A 20,287-nucleotide genomic window follows, 5' to 3' on the forward strand; every position below is an offset into this window, starting at 1 on the left:
CTTTATTTATGATTTCACATTATAAATGCTATGGGGACAGTTTTGAGCTTCTTGACCGTTCTCGGGCTAGGTAAAACATCTTTCATCCATTTCTTAAAATTGATTTTTTTCAATTATCTGCACACGTTGGCATAAATTCAAAGAAAATCATCTCCAGATTAGGCAGTTTTAGATGCCACCTTGCAAGCTTACCTCAAAAGAAGAACAATATGAGATAGAAGAGTAGGAGCAACAGTGGATATAAAAAGTCTACACGCCCCTGTTAAAATTTCTGGTTTCTGTGATGTAAAAAAATAAGACAAAAATAAAATCATTTTAGAACTTTTTACACCTTTAATGTGACCTATAAACTGTACGACTCAGTTAAAAAACAAACTGAAATCTTTTAGGGGGGAGTAAACATAAAAAACTAAAATAATGTGGTTGCATAAGTGTGCACACCCTCTTATAACTGGGGATGTAGCCGTGTTCAGAATTAAGCAATCACATTCAAAATTATGTTAAATAGGAGTCAGTACACACCTGCCATCATTTTACGTGCCTCTGATTAATCCCAAATAAAGTTCAGCTGTTCTAGTAGGTCTTTCCTGACATTTTTTTAGTCGCATCCTACAGCAAAAGCCATGGTCCGCAGTGAGCTTCCAAAGCATCAGAGGGATCTCATTGTTAAAAGGTATCAGTCAGGAGAAGGGTACAAAAGTATTTCCAAGGCATTAGATATAACATGGAACACAGTGAAGACAGTCATCATCAAGTGGAGAAAATATGGTGCAACAGTGACATTACCAAGAACTAAACGTCCCTCCAAAATTTATGAAAATCACATGCCTGACAAAGGGGTCCTGCGTGGCTCCGAAACATTGCACTTTTCTTTGTGATGTGATCTTTTTGGAATAAAAACCTTTCTGGACCATATCGAGATCTGTGGTGTGCTGGCAAATATGTCGGTAGAGGGAATTATGAACAGATCCAAATACCAGTCAATATTGGCACAAAACCTTCAGGCTTCTGCTACAAAACTGAACATGAAGAGGAACTTCACCTTTCACCATGACAGCTACCCAAAGCATACATCCAAATCAACAAAGGAATGGTTTTACCAGAAGAAGGTAAAGTTTTGGAATAGCCCAGCCAGAGCCCAGACCTGAATCCAATGGAAAATCTGTGGGGTGATCTGAAGAGGGCTGTGCACAGGAGATCCCCTTGCAATAGGACAGATTTGGAGTGTTTTTGCAAGGAAGAGCGGGCAAATATTGCCAAGTCATGATGTGCAATGCTGATAGACTCATACCCACAAAGACTGAGTGCTGGAATCACATCAAAAGGGGCTTCAACAAAGTATTAGTTTTAGGGTGTGCAGTTTATAGGTTACATTAAAGGTGGAAAAAGTTCTAAAATGATTTATCTTGTTTCATTTTTTTACATCACAGAAACCTGACATTTTAACAGGGGTGTGTAGACTTTTTATATCCACTATACATTTATGGAAGAGATGAGAGTCACCAATAATATTTCATGGAGGTTTAAGGGTTAATATAAAAAGGATACGGAGTTGATTCATGTGAGATATCTTTCCGGTGTGCTGCACGTATGAGTATGTGTAAGATCTGCTTTCCACTGGCTGCAGAGAGAGCAAGAAAGCTCACAACTGTTGTAATTGCAAGTAATGTGAAAAGTTTGACATTTGTGCCACAATCCTTCAATGCTTGTTGTGGACTTTCTATAGATTGGACCATTTGGCCAGTTCTGAATTGGTGAGCACCAGAAGGGTCTGCACTCAATGCTGTTCACAGTTTGTTGGTGTTAAAAAAATATATATATTTTTTTAAAAATCAGAAATTGGGAAGGGGAAGGGACGGGTTTTAGGGAAGTTTACTGACAAAACCAAATGGTATTTTTATACTGTTTGTATGTTTTTATTATTTGGATCCGAGTGTTTTTTTTTTGTTTTTTTTACTGTATTGCTTCTTTTATTTTCTTTTTCAAATCTAAAAAATAATTTAACAAAAAAAAAAAATAATAATCAGAACGCAGACTCAGACCTTGGTAAACTTTGCAGAGACGGTAGGTTTGTGTATGATATACACACAGCATATTACGCCAAGAGGATGTAGGTCACTAAGCTTTGTGATGGAAGGTACAGTACACTGCTCAACCATGAATTAATAAGTGAACATCAGCCAACAATAATTGAGCATTCCTGTACCCAACTGTAAAGTATACAGAGAAAGAATGTATAGCTATGGATAGATATATAGCACTGCATGGCCATAGGAAAAAAAAGAGAAATTGGCAAGAGAAAGAGAAAGAGCTGGGAGAAGAGAAAAAAAGAGATGGGGCGGGAGAGAGAGCTGGGCAAAGAGTGATGAAGGAAGGGAAAAAGAGAGAGCGAGAGATAGACAGATGAGAGGGAAAAATAGAGGGAGATAGATGTGGGGGAGAGAGAGAGGTGGGGGGGGGGAGAGCGAGAGAGAGATGGGGAGAGCGAGAGAGAGGTGGGGGGAGAGAGAGAGATGGGGAGAGCGAGAGAGAGATGGGGGGATGGGGGGGAGAGACGGGGGGAGAGAGGCGGAGAGAGAGACGGGGAGAGAGACGGGGAGAGATGGAGAGAGGAGGGAGGGAGAAAGAGAGAGGGGGAGAGAGAGAGGGGGGAGGGAGGGGGAGGGAGGGGGAGGGAGAGAGAGGAAGGGAGAGAGAGGGGGGAGGGGGAGAGAGATGGAGGAGAGAGAGAGATGGGGGGGGAGAGAGAGAGAGAGAGAGGTGGGGGGAGAGAGATGGGGGGAGAGAGAGAGAGATGGGGGGGGAGAGAGGTGGGGGGGGAGAGAGGTGGGGGGGGAGAGAGGTGGGGGGGGGATGGGGGGGAGAGAGAGATGGGGGAGAGAGAGAGAGAGATGGGGGGGAGAGAGAGAGAGAGATGGGGGGGAGAGAGAGAGAGAGATGGGGGAGAGAGAGAGATGGGGGGGAGAGAGAGATGGGGGGGAGAGAGAGATGGGGGGGAGAGAGAGATGGGGGGGAGAGATGGGGGAGAGAGAGAGAGAGAGATGGGGGGGGAGAGAGATGGGGGGGAGAGATGGGGAGAGAGAGAGATGAAAGATAAGATGGAGAACAAGAGAGGTAGGGGAAGAGAAAGTGTTGGGGGAAGAGAGGGAAAGGGAGAAGGATAAAGAGGGAGGAGAGATCACTGCCATACAGATCCATATTCCTCCCCTCCTCCCCTCCACACATCAGACCCCACTGTGCACTATATATACACTATATTACACCATGGGGAGAGGATGGGGGGGGGGAATCACTGCCATACAGATCCATATTCCTCCCCTCCACACATCAGACCCCACTGTGCACTATATATACACTGTATTACACCATGGGGAGAGGATGGGGGGAGAGATCACTGCCATACAGATCCATATTCCTCTCCTCCTCCTCTCCCCATGGTGTAATATAGTGTATATAGTGCACAGTGGGGTCTGATGTGTGGAGGGGAGGAATATGGATCTGTATGGCAGTGATTCCCCCCCCCCCCCATCCTCTCCCCATGGTGTAATATAGTGTATATATAGTGCACAGTGGGGTCTGATGTGTGGAGGGGAGGAGGAGAGGAATATGGATCTGTATGGCAGTGATCTCTCCCCCCATCCTCTCCCCATGGTGTAATATAGTGTATATAGTGCACAGTGGGGTCTGATGTGTGGAGGGGAGGAATATGGATCTGTATGGCAGTGATTCCCCCCCCATCCTCTCCCCATGGTGTAATATAGTGTATATATAGTGCACAGTGGGGTCTGATGTGTGGAGGGGAGGAGGAGAGGAATATGGATCTGTATGGCAGTGATCTCTCCCCCCATCCTCTCCCCATGGTGTAATATAGTGTATATAGTGCACAGTGGGGTCTGATGTGTGGAGGAGAGGACTATGGATCTGTATGGCAGTGATCTCTCCCCCCCCCCCCTCTCCCCATGGTATAATATAGTGTACATAGTGCACAGGGGGGTCTGATGTGTGGAGGAGAGGACTATGGATCTGTATGGCAGTGATCTCCCCCCCCCCCTCCCCATGGTGTAATATAGTGTATATAGTGCACAGGGGGGTCTGATGTGTGGAGGGGAGGGGAGGACTATGGATCTGTATGGCAGTGATCTCTCCCCCCCCCCCCCCCCCATGGTGTAGTATAGTGCACAGTGGGGTCTGATGTGTGAATACAGGCCTATGTACACAGCTGCAGAGCAGTAGATAAATACGGCGTAGTCTAGAAAGGGCACATTTGTATTTCAGTCCAGGTCACACAGGGAGAGGAGGGAGGTCCGCATACACACTGTGATCTATACACCAAGCTGACCAATGGTGTGCTGGGAGGACAGGGAATCCCTCCGGCCTCACAGTACACACACTGTCAGCACATCACCATGACACTGCAGGACGGGGTGCAGAAAAACTGCCTGACTCACCATATGTTACAATGTGATTGTACAATCTTCGTTAAACCAACACATATGTAGTAGAAAGGCCTGCCTGACTGCATGGAAACTGGAAGGATTGTTCAGGTTATTACACATTAAATACGATTTGTTAACTATGAAAGGATTGTACAATCAGATTGTAAAGTGTATGGCCAGCTTAAGGAAGGTCTCTTCTTTGTACTCTTAAGACATAAAAAACAACAACATACCTACCGAAGCCTAAAAACCAGTTTTGTCTGGGGCTGTATGGACACTACGACCGAACACTAAAACATGAAAAGAGCTGAAAATCAGCATTTTCACTTCTGCCTGGAGATGGAGGAAGTTGGTGTCTAATGAGGTCTTCAGTGACCAGTTCTGGATTCTGCAGGCCAGCAATTCCATTTAATCTTTAGGTCTGTCCCTATTGCTTTACATCACAAAACAGAGGAAATCTGCTAAATCAGCAATCCACACTTCTGCCGCTCTGACAGATACGTGACAGTGCAGCACATTTACTTTACTAGGCGCATAGTTGAGGGATCTTGAAACAATCTACTAATATTCGATATGTTACAATGTTGCAACTCTTGCAGACAATACGGGGTTTATTTACTAAAGCTGGAGAGTCCAAAATCAGACTCCCTTCTGCATAGAAACCAATCAGCTTCCAGGTTTCATTGCCAAAGCTTCATTGAACAAGCTGAGGTTAGAAGCTGATTGGTTTCTATGCAGAAGGGAGTCTGATTTTGGACTCTCCAGCTTTAGTAAATAAACCCCTACATGTCTACGCTGTAGGAAGAATTATTACCAATGTTCTATGGATGGGTCTCGCCATTTACATTTTTATAGCACTCATCCATTCACACTTGAGTATAACAAAGGCGGGGGTGATTTTTAGGCACTCTTTTGGGTGTTTTTGCACATGAAGTGCCATACAGGAGCTTCTATTGGGCAGGATCACATGGTTTTGGCCCATAGATTTATTATGGAGCACCTAAAAAATGTGCATAACATGAGTTTCTTTTAATGCTCTCCTATTGAAGTCAGTATCTGTATAAAAATGTAAAAGGTTCATTGAAAGAGACGGTAATGTCGATCTCTGCTGAAACCTGACTTTACCAATTGGAATGGGACGACTCTGTGTTTGCTGTGAGGATCAGGCCGGCAGTAGAGCATAGCCGATCTCACCACTCCGGTTCCTGAACTCACCACACAGATAATAGTGAGGACTCAGAAACCAACACTGTCTTGTGGTCCATAGCAGGTTCCCATTACTGCCTTTACACTGCTTGTAAAAAAAAAAAAAAAAATTCTACGTCACATCCGTTTGTTTTTTTTGCATTTTAGTGTGTCAGGAGTAGGGATGCCACCTCCCCTTAAACCAGGGGTGTCAAACTCCATTTCATGGCGGGCCGTATCAGCATTATGGTTGCCCTCAAAGGGCCGGTTGTATCTGTAAGACTAGATGTCCAGAGCATCCCCCCATTACATCAGATGTCAAGAATCCCGCACCCTCCCTAACATCACAGTGCACCCCCTTTGGGGGCAGAGCTGGAAAGCAGAAAGTGCAGGGTCTGGAGGAGGACCAGAGAAGGAGTGGAGTCAGTTACCAGAGTCTGCTGAACGCTGAGACCAGGGGGGAGGCAAAGATGAGGGGGTGCTGCAGCTGCACTGAAAGGTGCAGGATTTGGCAGAGGAGTTCTATTCTCCTCTGTGCTGCCAACTGCTGAGAGAAGCTGGGGGCGGAGACAAGGGGTACCTGCAGGAGAGGTGCAAGGGCCACATGAAATGGCCTGGAGGGCCGGATTTGGCCCACAGGCCTTGTAATTGACACCTGTGCTTTAAACCCAAACACATTAATTACACAGGTTTTAGGGCTGATTTAATGCACATAAGGCACTAAATGAGTTGAATTACCACCTTAATCAGCCGCAGAACCTGCGTAATTAATATGTTGTGACGGGAGTCACTTTGGGTGGGGGGCCCATGGAACCCAGCTCACTTTGGAGAGGTGGGGAGACCCCTGTCTCATCTCCCCATATCCCTCTTATGTGTAAGTCACCCTGTGCCTGGTATTGGAGTGGGGGTTGTTGATTGTTTAATGCCATGTGGTTGCATCCCATTGTTCTATTGTGTGTCTTGCTTGGGAGCAAACGATTATGGGATGTATGTGTTTATGGGTATCGGCTTGGGGGGGGGGTGTCTCCAGCAGCCCTCCCCCTGATGGGACTGTCTGTTGGTGTGTCTCTTGTTACTAAATGTAGATTGCCCCGCCCTGTGTCATTATGCAATGAGGGGGGATTGTCCCCTTGAGTGTATATATCTTGTATCTGTGTTAAAATAGTCTACTCTGATTTACTTCAAGATTGGTGTCGTCTAGTCTTGTATGGTCGGCTGTGGTGTCTGTGGTCGGTGTTCAGGCGGGGAAGCGGTAGTCTAACGGAAGTACCCAAGCGCAGTCTGGGGTCGGTTCCGTTACATATGTGTTTGGTTATAAAGGGATGAGGTGGCAACCTTAGTTGAGAGGCCTATAGAAATCAATGGCAATGCATTAAAGCACAAGGAACATGCATTTTAATGTGCTGGCAACAGGTATCAACAAGCCTGGGTCAATGGCTGTGAACTCTATCCACATCAAAATTGCGAAGTGAAAAATGCATTGTCAAAGCCCGTCAATAACGCACGAACGCAAAACCGTAATAATGCGTGTGGATGCATCACAGCACCTCTGCCTAACGCTACAAAATGCACACCTCTATGCACATGTATAGATCTATACGGGGAATGATCAATGTACACGGACAGTCTCTACTGTCCCTCAATTCTAAACACTTGATGTGCCCATTATGATGGCTCCCACCATCTGTTGGATTCGTATTTATTATATATTATGGGGAGCATAACAAGAGGAGCGGGGACATACAAAGCAGGGAAGGAACACCCTAAACTCCCAGGGGGACAGGAAGAGAGTCAGGAATAATGACCGGAAGATCCAACTTTTAGGTGGACTGCTCCTTTAAGAATACCACTTTTAGGTGGACTGCTCCTTTAAATACAGAAATTAGAAGGGAAAATAATAATAGTAGTTTATAATATAATAATATTAGTGAAAGCGTATATACAGAACACCGGGGGAATGGAGATGCAGGATATCTACACAAGCGACCATGTAACATGCAGATGACTGCGCTTCCCGAATGGCATAAACATCACGTCACTTCTGGGAATAAACACAACAAGGAAGAAAAACACGTTTTGAATATTTCATGTTGAAATCAAATTACTGCAACCTTGAAAAAAAAAAAAACCCACAAAAAACACTTTTCTGACCAACTCAGCTTTCAAAATATGCAAAAGAGATAAACCGTATATTTAGAAAGCAGTGAATGTCACATTCAGCAAACATTCACTGCAGGGGCAGACTGACCATTTGGAAACTCGGGCACTGCCCGAGGGCCCGGGGTCAGTAGGGGGCCCCATGAGATGCCCCTGGTACCTTTTTCATAGGCTTTTTTGAGTTTTGGCAAGGACACAGGGGCCCCATGATCCCCTATTGCCCGGAGGCCCCATGAGTTGTCAGTCCGCCCCTGATTCACTGCATGTGTATCTTCCTCGGTCACATGTTTTAATTTATGTGACTGAATCACATGCAGTGAATGTTTAGTAAGTTTTACATTACTGCTTTCCATTCTGCTTTACAGAGGAGCAGTCTGCAGTGCATGATTGTACAGTGTGCACCCCATCTCTATCTTAGGAACTATGTTGAGCAAGGTGGGAGCAGGGTGTGCGGAGTTTCGGAGTCACTGTTGGAAGGGGAGAGTAGGGTGAGCTGAGCTGTTGAGTCACCGCTGGGAGGGGGAGCAGAGCTGCTCAGTTAATGCTGGGAGTAGAGTGAACCAAGCTGCTAAGTCACTTCCTGCAGGGAAGGAGCAGGGTGAGCTGAGCTGCTGAGACACTGCTGGGAAGAGGAACACGGCTGCTGATTCACTGCTGGGAGAATGAAGGGGGCCTTCCCTGCTTCTGTATGCCAGCATTCATAAAGTGTTAGCAGTTTGTTAGGACTACTCTAAAGTTCAATGCCAGCCTTTTACAGTTCAAACAGATTGTAAGCTCCAAGGATCAGGCCCTCCTATCCCTCTTGTATTGAACTGTATTGAACTGTATTGTCTTCCGTTATATTGTAAAGTGCTGAGCAAACTGTTGGCACCATAAATCCTGTATAATAGTAATAATAACAGATTGAAGAAAGGTTAAAGCCTCTTAGTTTTTTATCGTCTGCGTTCCCAACTTGAGAGGTTCCCCCTCGTACTTCTCATCAGAATAGGAGATCACGACCTTCAAGGACTAATGAAGGATAAAACTCACCATCCCATGTGCTGTGATGATGAGGTGAACTACAGCATCGAATTCACTTCCAACTTACTGCAGCCAGGTCACAGAAAGATGAATTCTGATTGGCTGAAATGACTTACTGCAGCTGGCACTTCACTGAATAGGGCCTTGGATACCATGTACTCCGGATATCACACTTAGAACGTGTTAAATCTGTTATGTATCCCGAGATCATCCGCATGAATTATTGATGGCAGTCTATAGTATGTCATCCTGCTCAATTTCTGCCTTGTCATGTCAGGAGTCTTGTCTTTATGTTGAAGGACAACTCCAGCCAAACACATGGCATATAAACATTTGCTCTGGAAGACAAGACTGTGTGTGGGGGAAAGATTTTAGATATAGGAAGGATTCTCTTTGGTAAGTGTAGTTATACACTAATAAAAGAAAAAGACAGCATCCTTTCCTTTTCAGTGGTCAGTCTCACATTTTACCCAGGAATATGATCCTCATGCCCACACTGGGTTAAGGAGGACTTGTGCCCACAGTGAGGTAAGACACAAAATTGGGACGGTTTCATCCAGGTTAAAGGAATATGAAATATGAACAAAGCATATACCTCTAGTGTACTTGTCTCAATTAAAGTGTTACTAAACCTGCAACAGTAAAATCAAGCAAAGCATGCTTGTTATACTCACTGGGGAACCTACGGGGATAAACCTCTGCACTGTGTAAAAAAGCATTTTGATCCTGACTTCTCTGATCCTCCCCTTCTTCCAGTGTCCCCCTCTTATCTCCTGATAAGACATATTGTGTGGAGTCACTCTGCACATGCTCAGTTTGGTGTGTATTGCTAGAGAGGTTTTTCTTTTTTCTTGGGAGAGTGCATGTCATCAGCACAGGGCCAATCAGCACTGTCCAGACAGAGGTCAGGGGTCCTGCATCCTTCTAGAGCAAATTTAAAACTCCTCCTACAAGCTTTAACATGTGCTCAGCTGGACACTGATAGAACTCAAGTCTGCTCTACCTGCTGAGAAAAGGTATTTGGCAGCTTATATACACTAACATAATTGTGTTTCCATGTTCTGTGTACTGTGGAAGAACAGATATAGTGAATGCAGGGTCCTGGGATTAGTAACACTTTAAGAGCACTAAGTGTCATTTCTGTCTGCTGCCTCCTTCCTCTGCTATTTGTATAAGTCACTTCTGACAAGTGTGATTCTGTGTAAATTCTGCACTTTCCATGAATGTAGAGAAGAAATGGCTGCAGATGGACAGGTACAACTTATGTAGGAGGATTTGTTTAATCTCTGTGTATCACCTGAGGCCAGTCACTTCACTTGGCATATGTAATGGTTTACAAAAACTTTAAAGTGATATTAAAAGGCTATATTTTTGTCTTGTTTGTCCATTGCCCCATTTGGCAGCCCCCCCCCCAAACGCTGTCTGCTTTTCCCTGTTCCAGGTGCAATCTTTACTAGCTGGGTGCTGAGGAGACACCAATGTGTGTGCCCCCAAGCCAGGCTTTGTGCATCCATAGACATATACATACAGCACCTGTAAGCTACACCCCCCCGGGACAGCTGGACTGTATGAGGTGTCAGAAGACTGTCAGTTTGTGAGTGTGTATGTGTGTGTGTGTGTTTGTGGGTGGGGGGGGGGTGGAATGGGGGGGCGGCAGAACAGGTAGTGTATTTTTTGTGTTTGTGTTGTGTATTCCAGGATATGAGAAGAAATCCTGTCTTCATTGTCACTGTGACAATTACCCCTAATGGAAAAATTATCTTCTATTCCAAACTGTTGTGTTTCTTGCGATCAGAGTGAAAACAAGAGAATAAGACAGTAGTCACCAGAACAAATAGGAGTGTAAAAAAGAGAAAATAACATAGTGGTCACCGGAACAATTAGAGAGCAAAAACGAGAATAAGATAGTGATCACCGGAAGAAATAGAGAGCAAAAAAAAAAAAAAAAGGAGGATAAGATAGTGGTCACTGGAACAAACAGAGATGGAAAAAGAGAGAAGATAGTGATCACCTGAAGACATAGAGAACGGAAAAGAGAATAAGATATTGGTCATTAGAAGAAATAGAAAAAAAAAAAGAAGAATACGATGGTGGTCACCATAACAAATAAAGAGTGAGAGTAAAAAAAAAAAAAAAAGAAGAAAAAGGAGCATAAGATAGTGATCACCAGAAGAAATAGAGAATGGAAAAGAGAATAAGATAATGGTCACTGGAAGAAATGGCAAAAAAATAGAGAATAAGATAGTGGTCACCAGAACAAATAGAGAGCAAAAAAAAAAGAGAAGATAGTGGTCACTGGAACAAACAGATCAAAAAAGAGAGAACTGAATAGTGATCACCGGAGAAAATAGCAAAAAAAAGAGAGAACAAAATAGCGGTCACCATAAAAAATAGAGAACATAAAGAGAATAAGACAGTGGTCACTGGAAGAAATGGCAAAAAAAAGGAGAGAAAAAGATAGCGGTCACCAGAACAAATAGAATGTGTAAAGGCTCTTCCACACATACTGTGATGACTGGCGGCTTCTCTACACTGGATAAATGCCAGTCACCACTAGGGAACACAGAACAGAATAGTTTTCAATGTGCCTGTTTGCACTGCAAAGCAGTCTGGAGGAGCGGTGCAGTGAAATGCAGATATGTGGCATTTTACCGCAGCACACAGGTAGGCACCGCATGTCACTGTACAGCAGCGCAATGAACCGAGCTGCTGTGCAGAAACATGAAGTGTGAATGGGCCCTCAATGTCCCTAATAGGTATTCAGACAAATATATAAAAGCCCAGCAGGAGTTTTATCCCCATAAGCTGGCCACACACTAGCAGAATTTCAGTCAGAAATTTTCATTTTTCTGATCAGATCGATGTCTGTTTTTGACCATAATAAGAAAACTCAAATGAGCAGGATGGAAACCTTCTAGACCCAAAACGTTTTAGCTTTACAGACATTTCAACTTTCCAACTCACATGAACGCAAACAAAAACACGCCATGCATTGTAGTGCCACATGCATAGGGCATTCTGTTAATTTCAATGCACAACAAACGCATCAAAGTAGATACCGCACCTGAGCTTCATGCAAAGAAAGTACATCTGTGCTGCCGCGTTTGGGGCACCATTAGCATTGACTGGCACCCCAAGCGTGACGTGTTTTTTTTGCACATTTCCTATATTGCGCATGTTTACAAAACACTATAGTGTGAAGGCAGCCTCAATGACGGCGTAATAAAAGTCAGAAAATGTGTGAAAGAAGCTCATTAAAAGACGTCAAATATTTACATCCTCCTAGTATAACAAGCTGTAGACTTCTATAAACATTTTCCCTTTCTACTTAATAAAATATTTTCATGGGAAGTACACAAAGACCGAAATGTGCATCTGGCCGCCTCTGCACTCCGCTGGATATTGGCAAACTGTGCCTCCAACTACACATTAATGTAGAAATTCTATTACACAGAGTCTCCAACGGAGAGGACTCAGGAAATGTCATAGAACACAATATTAGAGGGATTCCTGCTAATCTCCACTGCTATGCTTCAGGTAGAATTGGCTGCAGGAGGTGTAAGTGTCCCCCTAAATCTCTACATTTTATTGGGGTCACAGCAAGGCTAGTCTTTGGTCTTTGACACAGGGCTGGTCTTTGTGACATCATGATAAATACACCATACCTGCACTCCTACCTCACGGAGCCCCACTGTACACGTGTGCTGGAAGATATCCCATTATGCAGGAGTCTCCAAACTTTTTAAACAGAGGGCCATTTTACTGTCCTTCAGACTTTAGGATGGCCAGACTGTGGCCAGTGAGTGTAGAAAACATCCCAGACCCAACCTTAGTGAGAGTAAACATGGCCAAAGGGTTGGTGGTCAGTGGACGGAATAGTGCCCCATCATTGGTATCAGTGGGAGGAATAGTGCCCCATCATTGGTATCAGTGGGGGGAATAGTGCCCCATCATTGGTATCAGTGGGGGGAATAGTGCCCCATCATTGGTATCAGTGGGGGGAATAGTGCCCCATCATTGGTATTAGTGGCAGGAATAGTGCCCCATCATTGATATTAGTGGCAGGGATAGTGCCCCATCATTGGTATCAGTGGGGGGAATAGTGCCCCATCATTGGTATCAGTGGGAGGAATAGTGCCCCATCATTGGTATCAGTGGGGGAATAGTGCCCCATCATTGGTATCAGTGGGAGGAATAGTGCCCCATCATTGGTATCAGTGGGAGGAATAGTGCCCCATCATTGGTGTCAGTGGGGGGAATAGTGCCCCATCATTGGTATCAGTGGGAGGAATAGTGCCCCATCATTGGTATCAGTGGGAGGAATAATACCCCATCATTGGTATCAGTGGGAGGAATAATACCCCATCATTGGTATCAGTGGGAGGAATAGTACCCCATCATTGGTATCAGTGGGAGGAATAGTGCTCCATCATTGGTATCAGTGGGAGGAATAGTGCTCCATCATTGGTATCAGTGGGGGGAATAGTGCTCCATCATTGGTATCAGTGGGGGGAATAGTGCCCCATCATTGGTATCAGTGGGGGGAATAGTGCCCCATCATTGGTATCAGTGGGAGGAATAGTGTCCCATCATTGGTATCAGTGGGAGGAATAGTGCCCCATCACTGGTGTCCGTGGGAGGAATAGTACCCCATCATTGGTATCAGTGGGGGGAATAGTGCTCCATCATTGGTATCAGTGGGAGGAATAGTGCCCCATCATTGGTATCAGTGGAAGGAATAGTGCCCCATCATTGGTATCAGTGGGAGGAATAGTGCCCCATCATTGGTGTCAGTAGGAGGAATAGTGCCCCATCATTGGTATTAGTGGGAGGAATAGTGCCCCATCATTGGTGTCAGTGGGAGGAATAGTGCCCCATCATTGGTATCAGTGGGAGGAATAGTGCCCCATCATTGGTATCAGTGGGAGGAATAGTGCCCCATCATTGGTATCAGTGGGAGGAATAGTGCCCCATCATTGGTGTCAGTGGGAGGAATAGTGCCCCATCATTGGTATCAGTGGGAGGAATAGTGCCCCATCATTGGTATCAGTGGGAGGAATAGTGCCCCATCATTGGTATTCACTGATGGAGTCCCGTACTTGTAGGCTACAATGCAGTGTTGCCGGGTGGTGGTTAGAAAGGAGCCAGTGCAGCGTTGACATGGCAATGGGAAGCTCCAGAGGAACCCATAAGGTAACATCGACTGAAGCATGAAGCAAAGATAATTCAGAAATCTGAGCAGCCTGGTAGTATTTAGCTACATTAGGAACCCCTAGGCCCCCCTGTAGTCTATGCACAAAAAGATAGCCAGCATTATTCAACCCAATTCCTCTGATCCCAGGTCATCCTGGACCCACCCCCCAGTCTGTGACTGGATAGCGAAGGGATAAGCAGCACAGTAATTAGCTCATCTGTAACTCTGATTTTTCCTCCCATCAGCATCTTTTCTGTCAGCTCATGAACTGATTGGCTCCATATGCTGCTTCTTCTTTGCACATTCCAGCCCTGCTGTACAGGGACTGCAACAGGCTGGTATCTGGTCATATTCTAGTACTGGCACGGCTTGCAGTAGAAAAATATAAAGTGGTCTACAGGGGCGGACTGACAACTCATGGGGCCCCCGGGCAATAGGGGATCATGGGGCCCCTGTGTCCTTTCCCAAACTCAAAAAAGCGTATGAAAAAGGTACCAGCGGCATCTCATGGGGCCCCTTACTGACCCCGGGCCCTCGGGCAGTGCCAGAGTTTCCAAATGGTCAGTCCGCCCCTGGTGGTGTATTAATAGGTACAGGGCTCCCTTATATGATCAGATATTGGCCTAGAGTCTATTTTCTGCCATTTGGATACAGTGTGGAAGAGAAGGAAGTGTGGAAGAGAAGGAAGTGTGGAAGAGAAAAAGTGTGGAAGAGAAAAAGTGTGGAAGAGAAAAAGTGTGGAAGAGAAAAAGTGTGGAAGAGAAAAAGTGTGGAAGAGAAAAAGTGTGGAAGAGAAAAAGTGTGGAAGAGAAAAAGTGTGGAAGAGAAAAAGTGTGGAAGAGAAGGAAGTGTGGAAGAGAAGGAAGTGTGGAAGAGAAGGAAGTGTGGAAGAGAAGGAGTGTGGAAGAGAAGGAGTGTGGAAGAGAGGAAGTGTGGAAGAGAAGGAAGTGTGGAAGAGAAGAAGTGTGGAAGAGAAGGAAGTGTGGAAGAGAAGGAAGTGTGGAAGAGAAGGAAGTGTGGAAGAGAAGAAGTGTGGGAGAGAGGAAGTGTGGAAGAGAAGGAGTGAGGAAGAGAAGGAGTGTGGAAGAGAAGGAGTGTGGAAGAGAAGGAGTGTGGAAGAGAAGGAGTGTGGAAGAGAAGGAGTGTGGAAGAGAAGGAGTGTGGAAGAGAAGGAGTGTGGAAGAGAAGGAGTGTGGAAGAGAGGAAGTGTGGAAGAGAGGAAGTGTGGAAGAGAAGGAGTGTGGAAGAGAGGAAGTGTGGAAGAGAAGGAGTGTGGAAGAGAGGAAGTGTGGAAGAGAAGGAGTGTGGAAGAGAAGGAAGTGTGGAAGAGAAGGAGTGTGGAAGAGAAGGAAGTGTGGAAGAGAGGAAGTGTGGAAGAGAAGGAGTGTGGAAGAGAAGGAAGTGTGGAAGAGAAGAAGTGTGGAAGAGAGGAAGTGTGGAAGAGAAGGAGTGTGGAAGAGAGGAAGTGTGGAAGAGAAGAAGTGTGGAAGAGAGGAAGTGTGGAAGAGAAGGAGTGTGGAAGAGAGGAAGTGTGGAAGAGAAGGAGTGTGGAAGAGAGGAAGTGTGGAAGAGAAGGAGTGTGGAAGAGAGGAAGTGTGGAAGAGAAGGAGTGTGGAAGAGAAGGAAGTGTGGAAGAGAAGAAGTGTGGAAGAGAAGAAGTGTGGAAGAGAAGGAAGTGTGGAAGAGAGGAAGTGTGGAAGAGAAGGAGTGTGGAAGAGAGGAAGTGTGGAAGAGAAGGAGTGTGGAAGAGAAGAAGTGTGGAAGAGAGGAAGTGTGGAAGAGAAGGAGTGTGGAAGAGAGGAAGTGTGGAAGAGAAGGAAGTGTGGAAGAGAAGAAGTGTGGAAGAGAAGGAGTGTGGAAGAGAGGAAGTGTGGAAGAGAAGGAGTGTGGAAGAGAAGGAAGTGTGGAAGAGAAGAAGTGTGGAAGAGAAGAAGTGTGGAAGAGAAGAAGTGTGGAAGCCCACCGATCAGCAAAATTGTCACGCTGACCTCGTGGGAAAGGTTAGAGACATAAACCACCTCAAGCGGACCACACACATTACAATCTTCTTTAAATCTACCAAAACTAGGTGACAGAAGGACAGTCCTACACAATAAACTTCACTTGTATCCAGTCAGGCAGGTCCTGCTCTACATAGCTGGCCGTAGATTTTAATGAAATTGTACAGAGTGTATAGTGAATATTGGCTCCTATAGGTGGCCATACACTATACAATATGATTGTACAATCTCCTTTAGATCTACTATCAACTACATAGTGCAATGGCCTACGTGATTCAAATTCAATTTTTTTTTTGGTTTGTTCCCATTATTCATAGTTTTGGTATGTCCAGCTTAATGAGGAAAAAGAAAAAAACCACACAGGTATTTATCTCACCATACACTCTTCCTGTTCAATTACACACATACATACGCACCCTCTTAGTTTTTGAAATAAACATCTGATAAATACTAATACATGACAAAGGATTCCCAGATCACTATGGCTTACCTAATGTGACACTACAGCAGCCCCTTTGTCTCCTTGACCCCACCTAACAGCGCAGTCTGATATGGGATGACCACTGCTGGGATGAGTCGTAGTTTTGTAAACCAGGCACATTTTTTGGAACGTGACAGCACAGGGCAGTCAATTGGGTTGCCTTATGAGCAACAAACACGTCAAAGTAGCCGCTGCACTTTTTTTTGTGGCAGTGAGCCTGGCGCATCTCATAGCTGCATTTGGGGTGTTATTAGGAAATAATGGAATCACAAGTGCAGTGCGTGATTTCGGGAACAAGAGCAGAAACATGCATTTCTCTGCACGTTCCCGGAATGCGCAGGTGTGAATGGGGCCTTAAAGAAGAATTCCGGGTATGGATATTTTATACATAGTTACATTGACCCAGCCTGGTCCAATGTATGTAGATATATCTATCTCGTATCATACCTGGCCGATGTCCCTGGAAGCTGGAAATCACCGACACGGACATCTCCACTTGCTTCCAGGTCCCATGCTGAGCTGCTGCTGCTTACTGAACACAGGAGGTCGGTCACTCAGGGAATGTATTGCACTTTCTGAATGAATGCAAAGCATTCTCTGACTGGGAGAGGGGGGTCAGTGGCATCATTATTTATTTATTTCAGGTACTTATATAGTGCCATCAATTTACGCAGCGCTTTACATATATATTGTACATTCACATCAGTCCCTAACCCTCAAGGGGCGTACAATCTAAGGTCCCTAATTTACATACATACACATACTAGGGCCAATTTAAACAGGATCCAATTCACCTACCAGCATGTCTTTGGGGTGTGGGAGGAAACTGGAGTACCCGGAGGAAACCCACGCAGGCACAGAGAGAACATGGAAACTCCAGGCAGGTGGTGCCGTGGCTGGGATATCATAATCCCCACCTCGTCCAAACAGAGAATGCTTTGCATTCATTCAGAAAATGCAATACATTCCCTGAGTGGAAGACCTCCTGCGTTCATTATGCAGCAGAACAGTCACGCCACTTCCAAAGGCATCGGCCAGATATATTATATAGTAATAAAAGAATATATGAATAGCTACATTGGTCCAAGCTGGATCAATATAATGATGTAAAACATATTCATACCTGGAACTCTTCTTTAACTCATAAAAAGATTATAAAAAGGGATAGTCTGAAACCCCGATAAGAGGATTAGAGCTCCCACTGCTGGCTCAAAAGGAGAATGCAGATTAATATACCAGATTTCATATTTACCTGAATAAATTACTATATAAATAATTCTTTAGCCCTGATTTACAGTAAAAAAAATCCCTACCACTAGTCTCCAAAGTTGTCAGGTGGCTCTGAACCCCTGGTGCTGGGTAAGCATACACCATCCTCCTGCCCAACACCAGAGTGCTGTCATACCTTTGGGTTATAAAACACCTTCATCACACTGACAGGTTCACTTTAATGAGGCTTCTGCCTCCACTTCCTAAAATGTAACGGGAGGGATGACCCCCCTGTAGGCACTACATGAATACAATGTTGCCTGTGTGCAGCAAAGTGAGGAGGACAAGATTATACTAGAAAAATGAAACAAAACTGACATTTTCCTGATACATTCCATACCTCCCGTCATTGACCCTGCTGATGCTGGCGGATCTTGTGCCAATGCATTTGGCAGCAGATCGACGAGAGGAGAAACATTTCCCATCTCTTCCCCAGCAATGACTTCATGACAAATCAGAAATGTTGTACCAAGGGAGAACACGGAGCTGGTGTGGATGATCTGAAACGCTCTCCGATGCCTGTCAGCCATACACTAGTGTAATGGAAGCAATGAATAGCGCTCACCTGGAAAGATATTCAGCATATTTGGGGCATCTCCTCTTTGGCATACGCATAGTTAACTGTAATGACTTGAAGTGTTCCTTTAACCAGTGTGCCATTTCATGGGGCGTTCCAGAGTTCCAGGTACTACTACACGCAGCAAGCCGTGATACAGGGGATTCCAGAGATCCAGGTACTACTACACTCAGCAAGCCGTGATACAGGGGATTCCAGAGATCCAGGTACTACTACACTCAGCAAGCCGTAATACAGGGGATTCCAGATATTCAGGTACTACTACACTCAGCAAGCCATTATACAGGGGATTCCAGAGATCCAGGTACTACTACACTCAGCAAGCCGTAATACAGGGAATTCCAGATATTCAGGTACTACTACACTCAGCAAGCCATTATACAGGGGATTCCAGAGATCCACGTACTACTACACTCAGCATGCCGTGATAAAGGGGATTCCAGATTTCCAGGTACTACTACACTCAGTGTGCCATGTCATGGGGCATTCCTGGTGTCCACGTACTACTGCACCCAGCAAGCCATGCTATGGGTCATTCCAGATGCTAATGTACTACACCCTGCATGCCATGCCACAGAGCATTTCACCTGTCCAGGTACTACTGCATCCAGCAAGCCATGTCATGGGGCATTCCCGGTGTCCAGACTACTACATCCAGAGTGCCACACCTTGGGGCATTCCCAGTATACAGGTACTACTGCACCCAGCATACCACCACACAGTCTATTCCAGCTGCCCAGGTACTATGGTCATACCATGTCATGGGGCCATGTCATGGGACATTCCAGTATCCAAGTACTACTGCACCCAGCATACCATGTCATGGGACATTCCAGTATCCAAGTACTACTGCACCCAGCATACCATGTCATGGGGCATTCCAGCTGCTGAGGTACTACTGCACCCAGCAAACCATGTCAAGGGGCATTCCAGTGTCCAAGTACTACTGCACTCAGCATACCATGTCATGGGGCATTCCAGCTGCCCAGACACTACCCAGCAAGCCATGGTGTGGAGCATTTTGGGACTTGTGGTCCCTGTGCAGTTGATACATTTGGCAAGTGTTACACCCAAGTAAGAAGAAGGGGAGTGAGCCCAGACCTGTGCCAGCTTATGGACTTAGTGATCCCTGTGCTGCCCACCATACACCCCAGTACCCCCAGTGCACACACCTCCCATTCATAGATCCCAGCGCACACAGTGCCCTGCCCCCATCCCAGTGCCATGCACACCCCCCACCCCCTGCCATCCCAGAGCCAGGCACACAGGCAGACCCCATGCACACAGGGCTTTACCTTGGGCTTATTAAAGGAGGGAGCCTTGCTCTCCATTCTGTAAGTTCAGTTTCCCCTTTGTGCTGCCTGCTGCATGACAGATAATATTGTCAGGTTACACCGCCCCGCCCCTCCTCTGCCCCCCCCCCGGACACGCCCCCTCTATGGCTCGTGCGGGGACAGCTGCGATCGTCTGCAGTGCTGGATGGACTGCATGGAGGGTGCATGGGCTGCATGGCAATGCTGCTGCTACCAGCAGGACGAGGCTGGGGCACACGTGGCTGCCCGACACATTACATCCAGGATGGGATCACATCAGATCCTGCTTAGAAATACCTAAGAAGATGAACGAGTATAGATAGATATACACATAAATATAGATAGATATATACATACATATAGATAGATATATACATACATATAGATAGATATACATACCTATACAAACACACCTACACATATAAATAGATCTATATATGTATATATACACACACAAACACAGATACATAGATAGCTATATACACACACACACACATATATACACACACATATACATACATACACACAGATGTCAATGGCAGTTCGTCCCCCCCAGTGTTAGACAGCCCGCCGCAGTCCTGCTATAAGTCACTGATCACCGTCATTACTAGTATATATAAAAATAAATAAAACTCCTAGTATCTATACCGCTATA

General features: G+C 45.4%; 1 protein-coding gene across 2 annotated transcripts in view; it reads right to left on the minus strand.

Annotated features, from left to right (window-relative positions):
- ADA (adenosine deaminase) overlaps positions 1–19,713 on the minus strand; it is a 93,912-nt gene extending 74,199 nt beyond the window's left edge. Inside the window, exon 1 of one of the 2 annotated variants that reach the window (XM_089658620.1) lies at positions 19,615–19,713. In XM_089658620.1, the coding sequence (XP_089514746.1) occupies positions 19,615–19,650 (36 nt within the window). In that variant the 5' untranslated portion in view covers positions 19,651–19,713. Of the gene's footprint in view, positions 1–18,307; positions 18,447–19,614 lie in introns of those variants that run through there. The other variant, XM_089658621.1, reaches the window with a different exon arrangement.
- Positions 19,714–20,287: the final 574 nt, after the last annotated feature.

The sequence above is a fragment of the Staurois parvus genome, unplaced genomic scaffold (genome assembly GCF_062004578.1).
Source record: "Staurois parvus isolate SC_StPar_1 unplaced genomic scaffold, SC_StPar_1.0 ptg001087l, whole genome shotgun sequence".
Classification (NCBI taxonomy): domain Eukaryota; kingdom Metazoa; phylum Chordata; class Amphibia; order Anura; family Ranidae; genus Staurois; species Staurois parvus.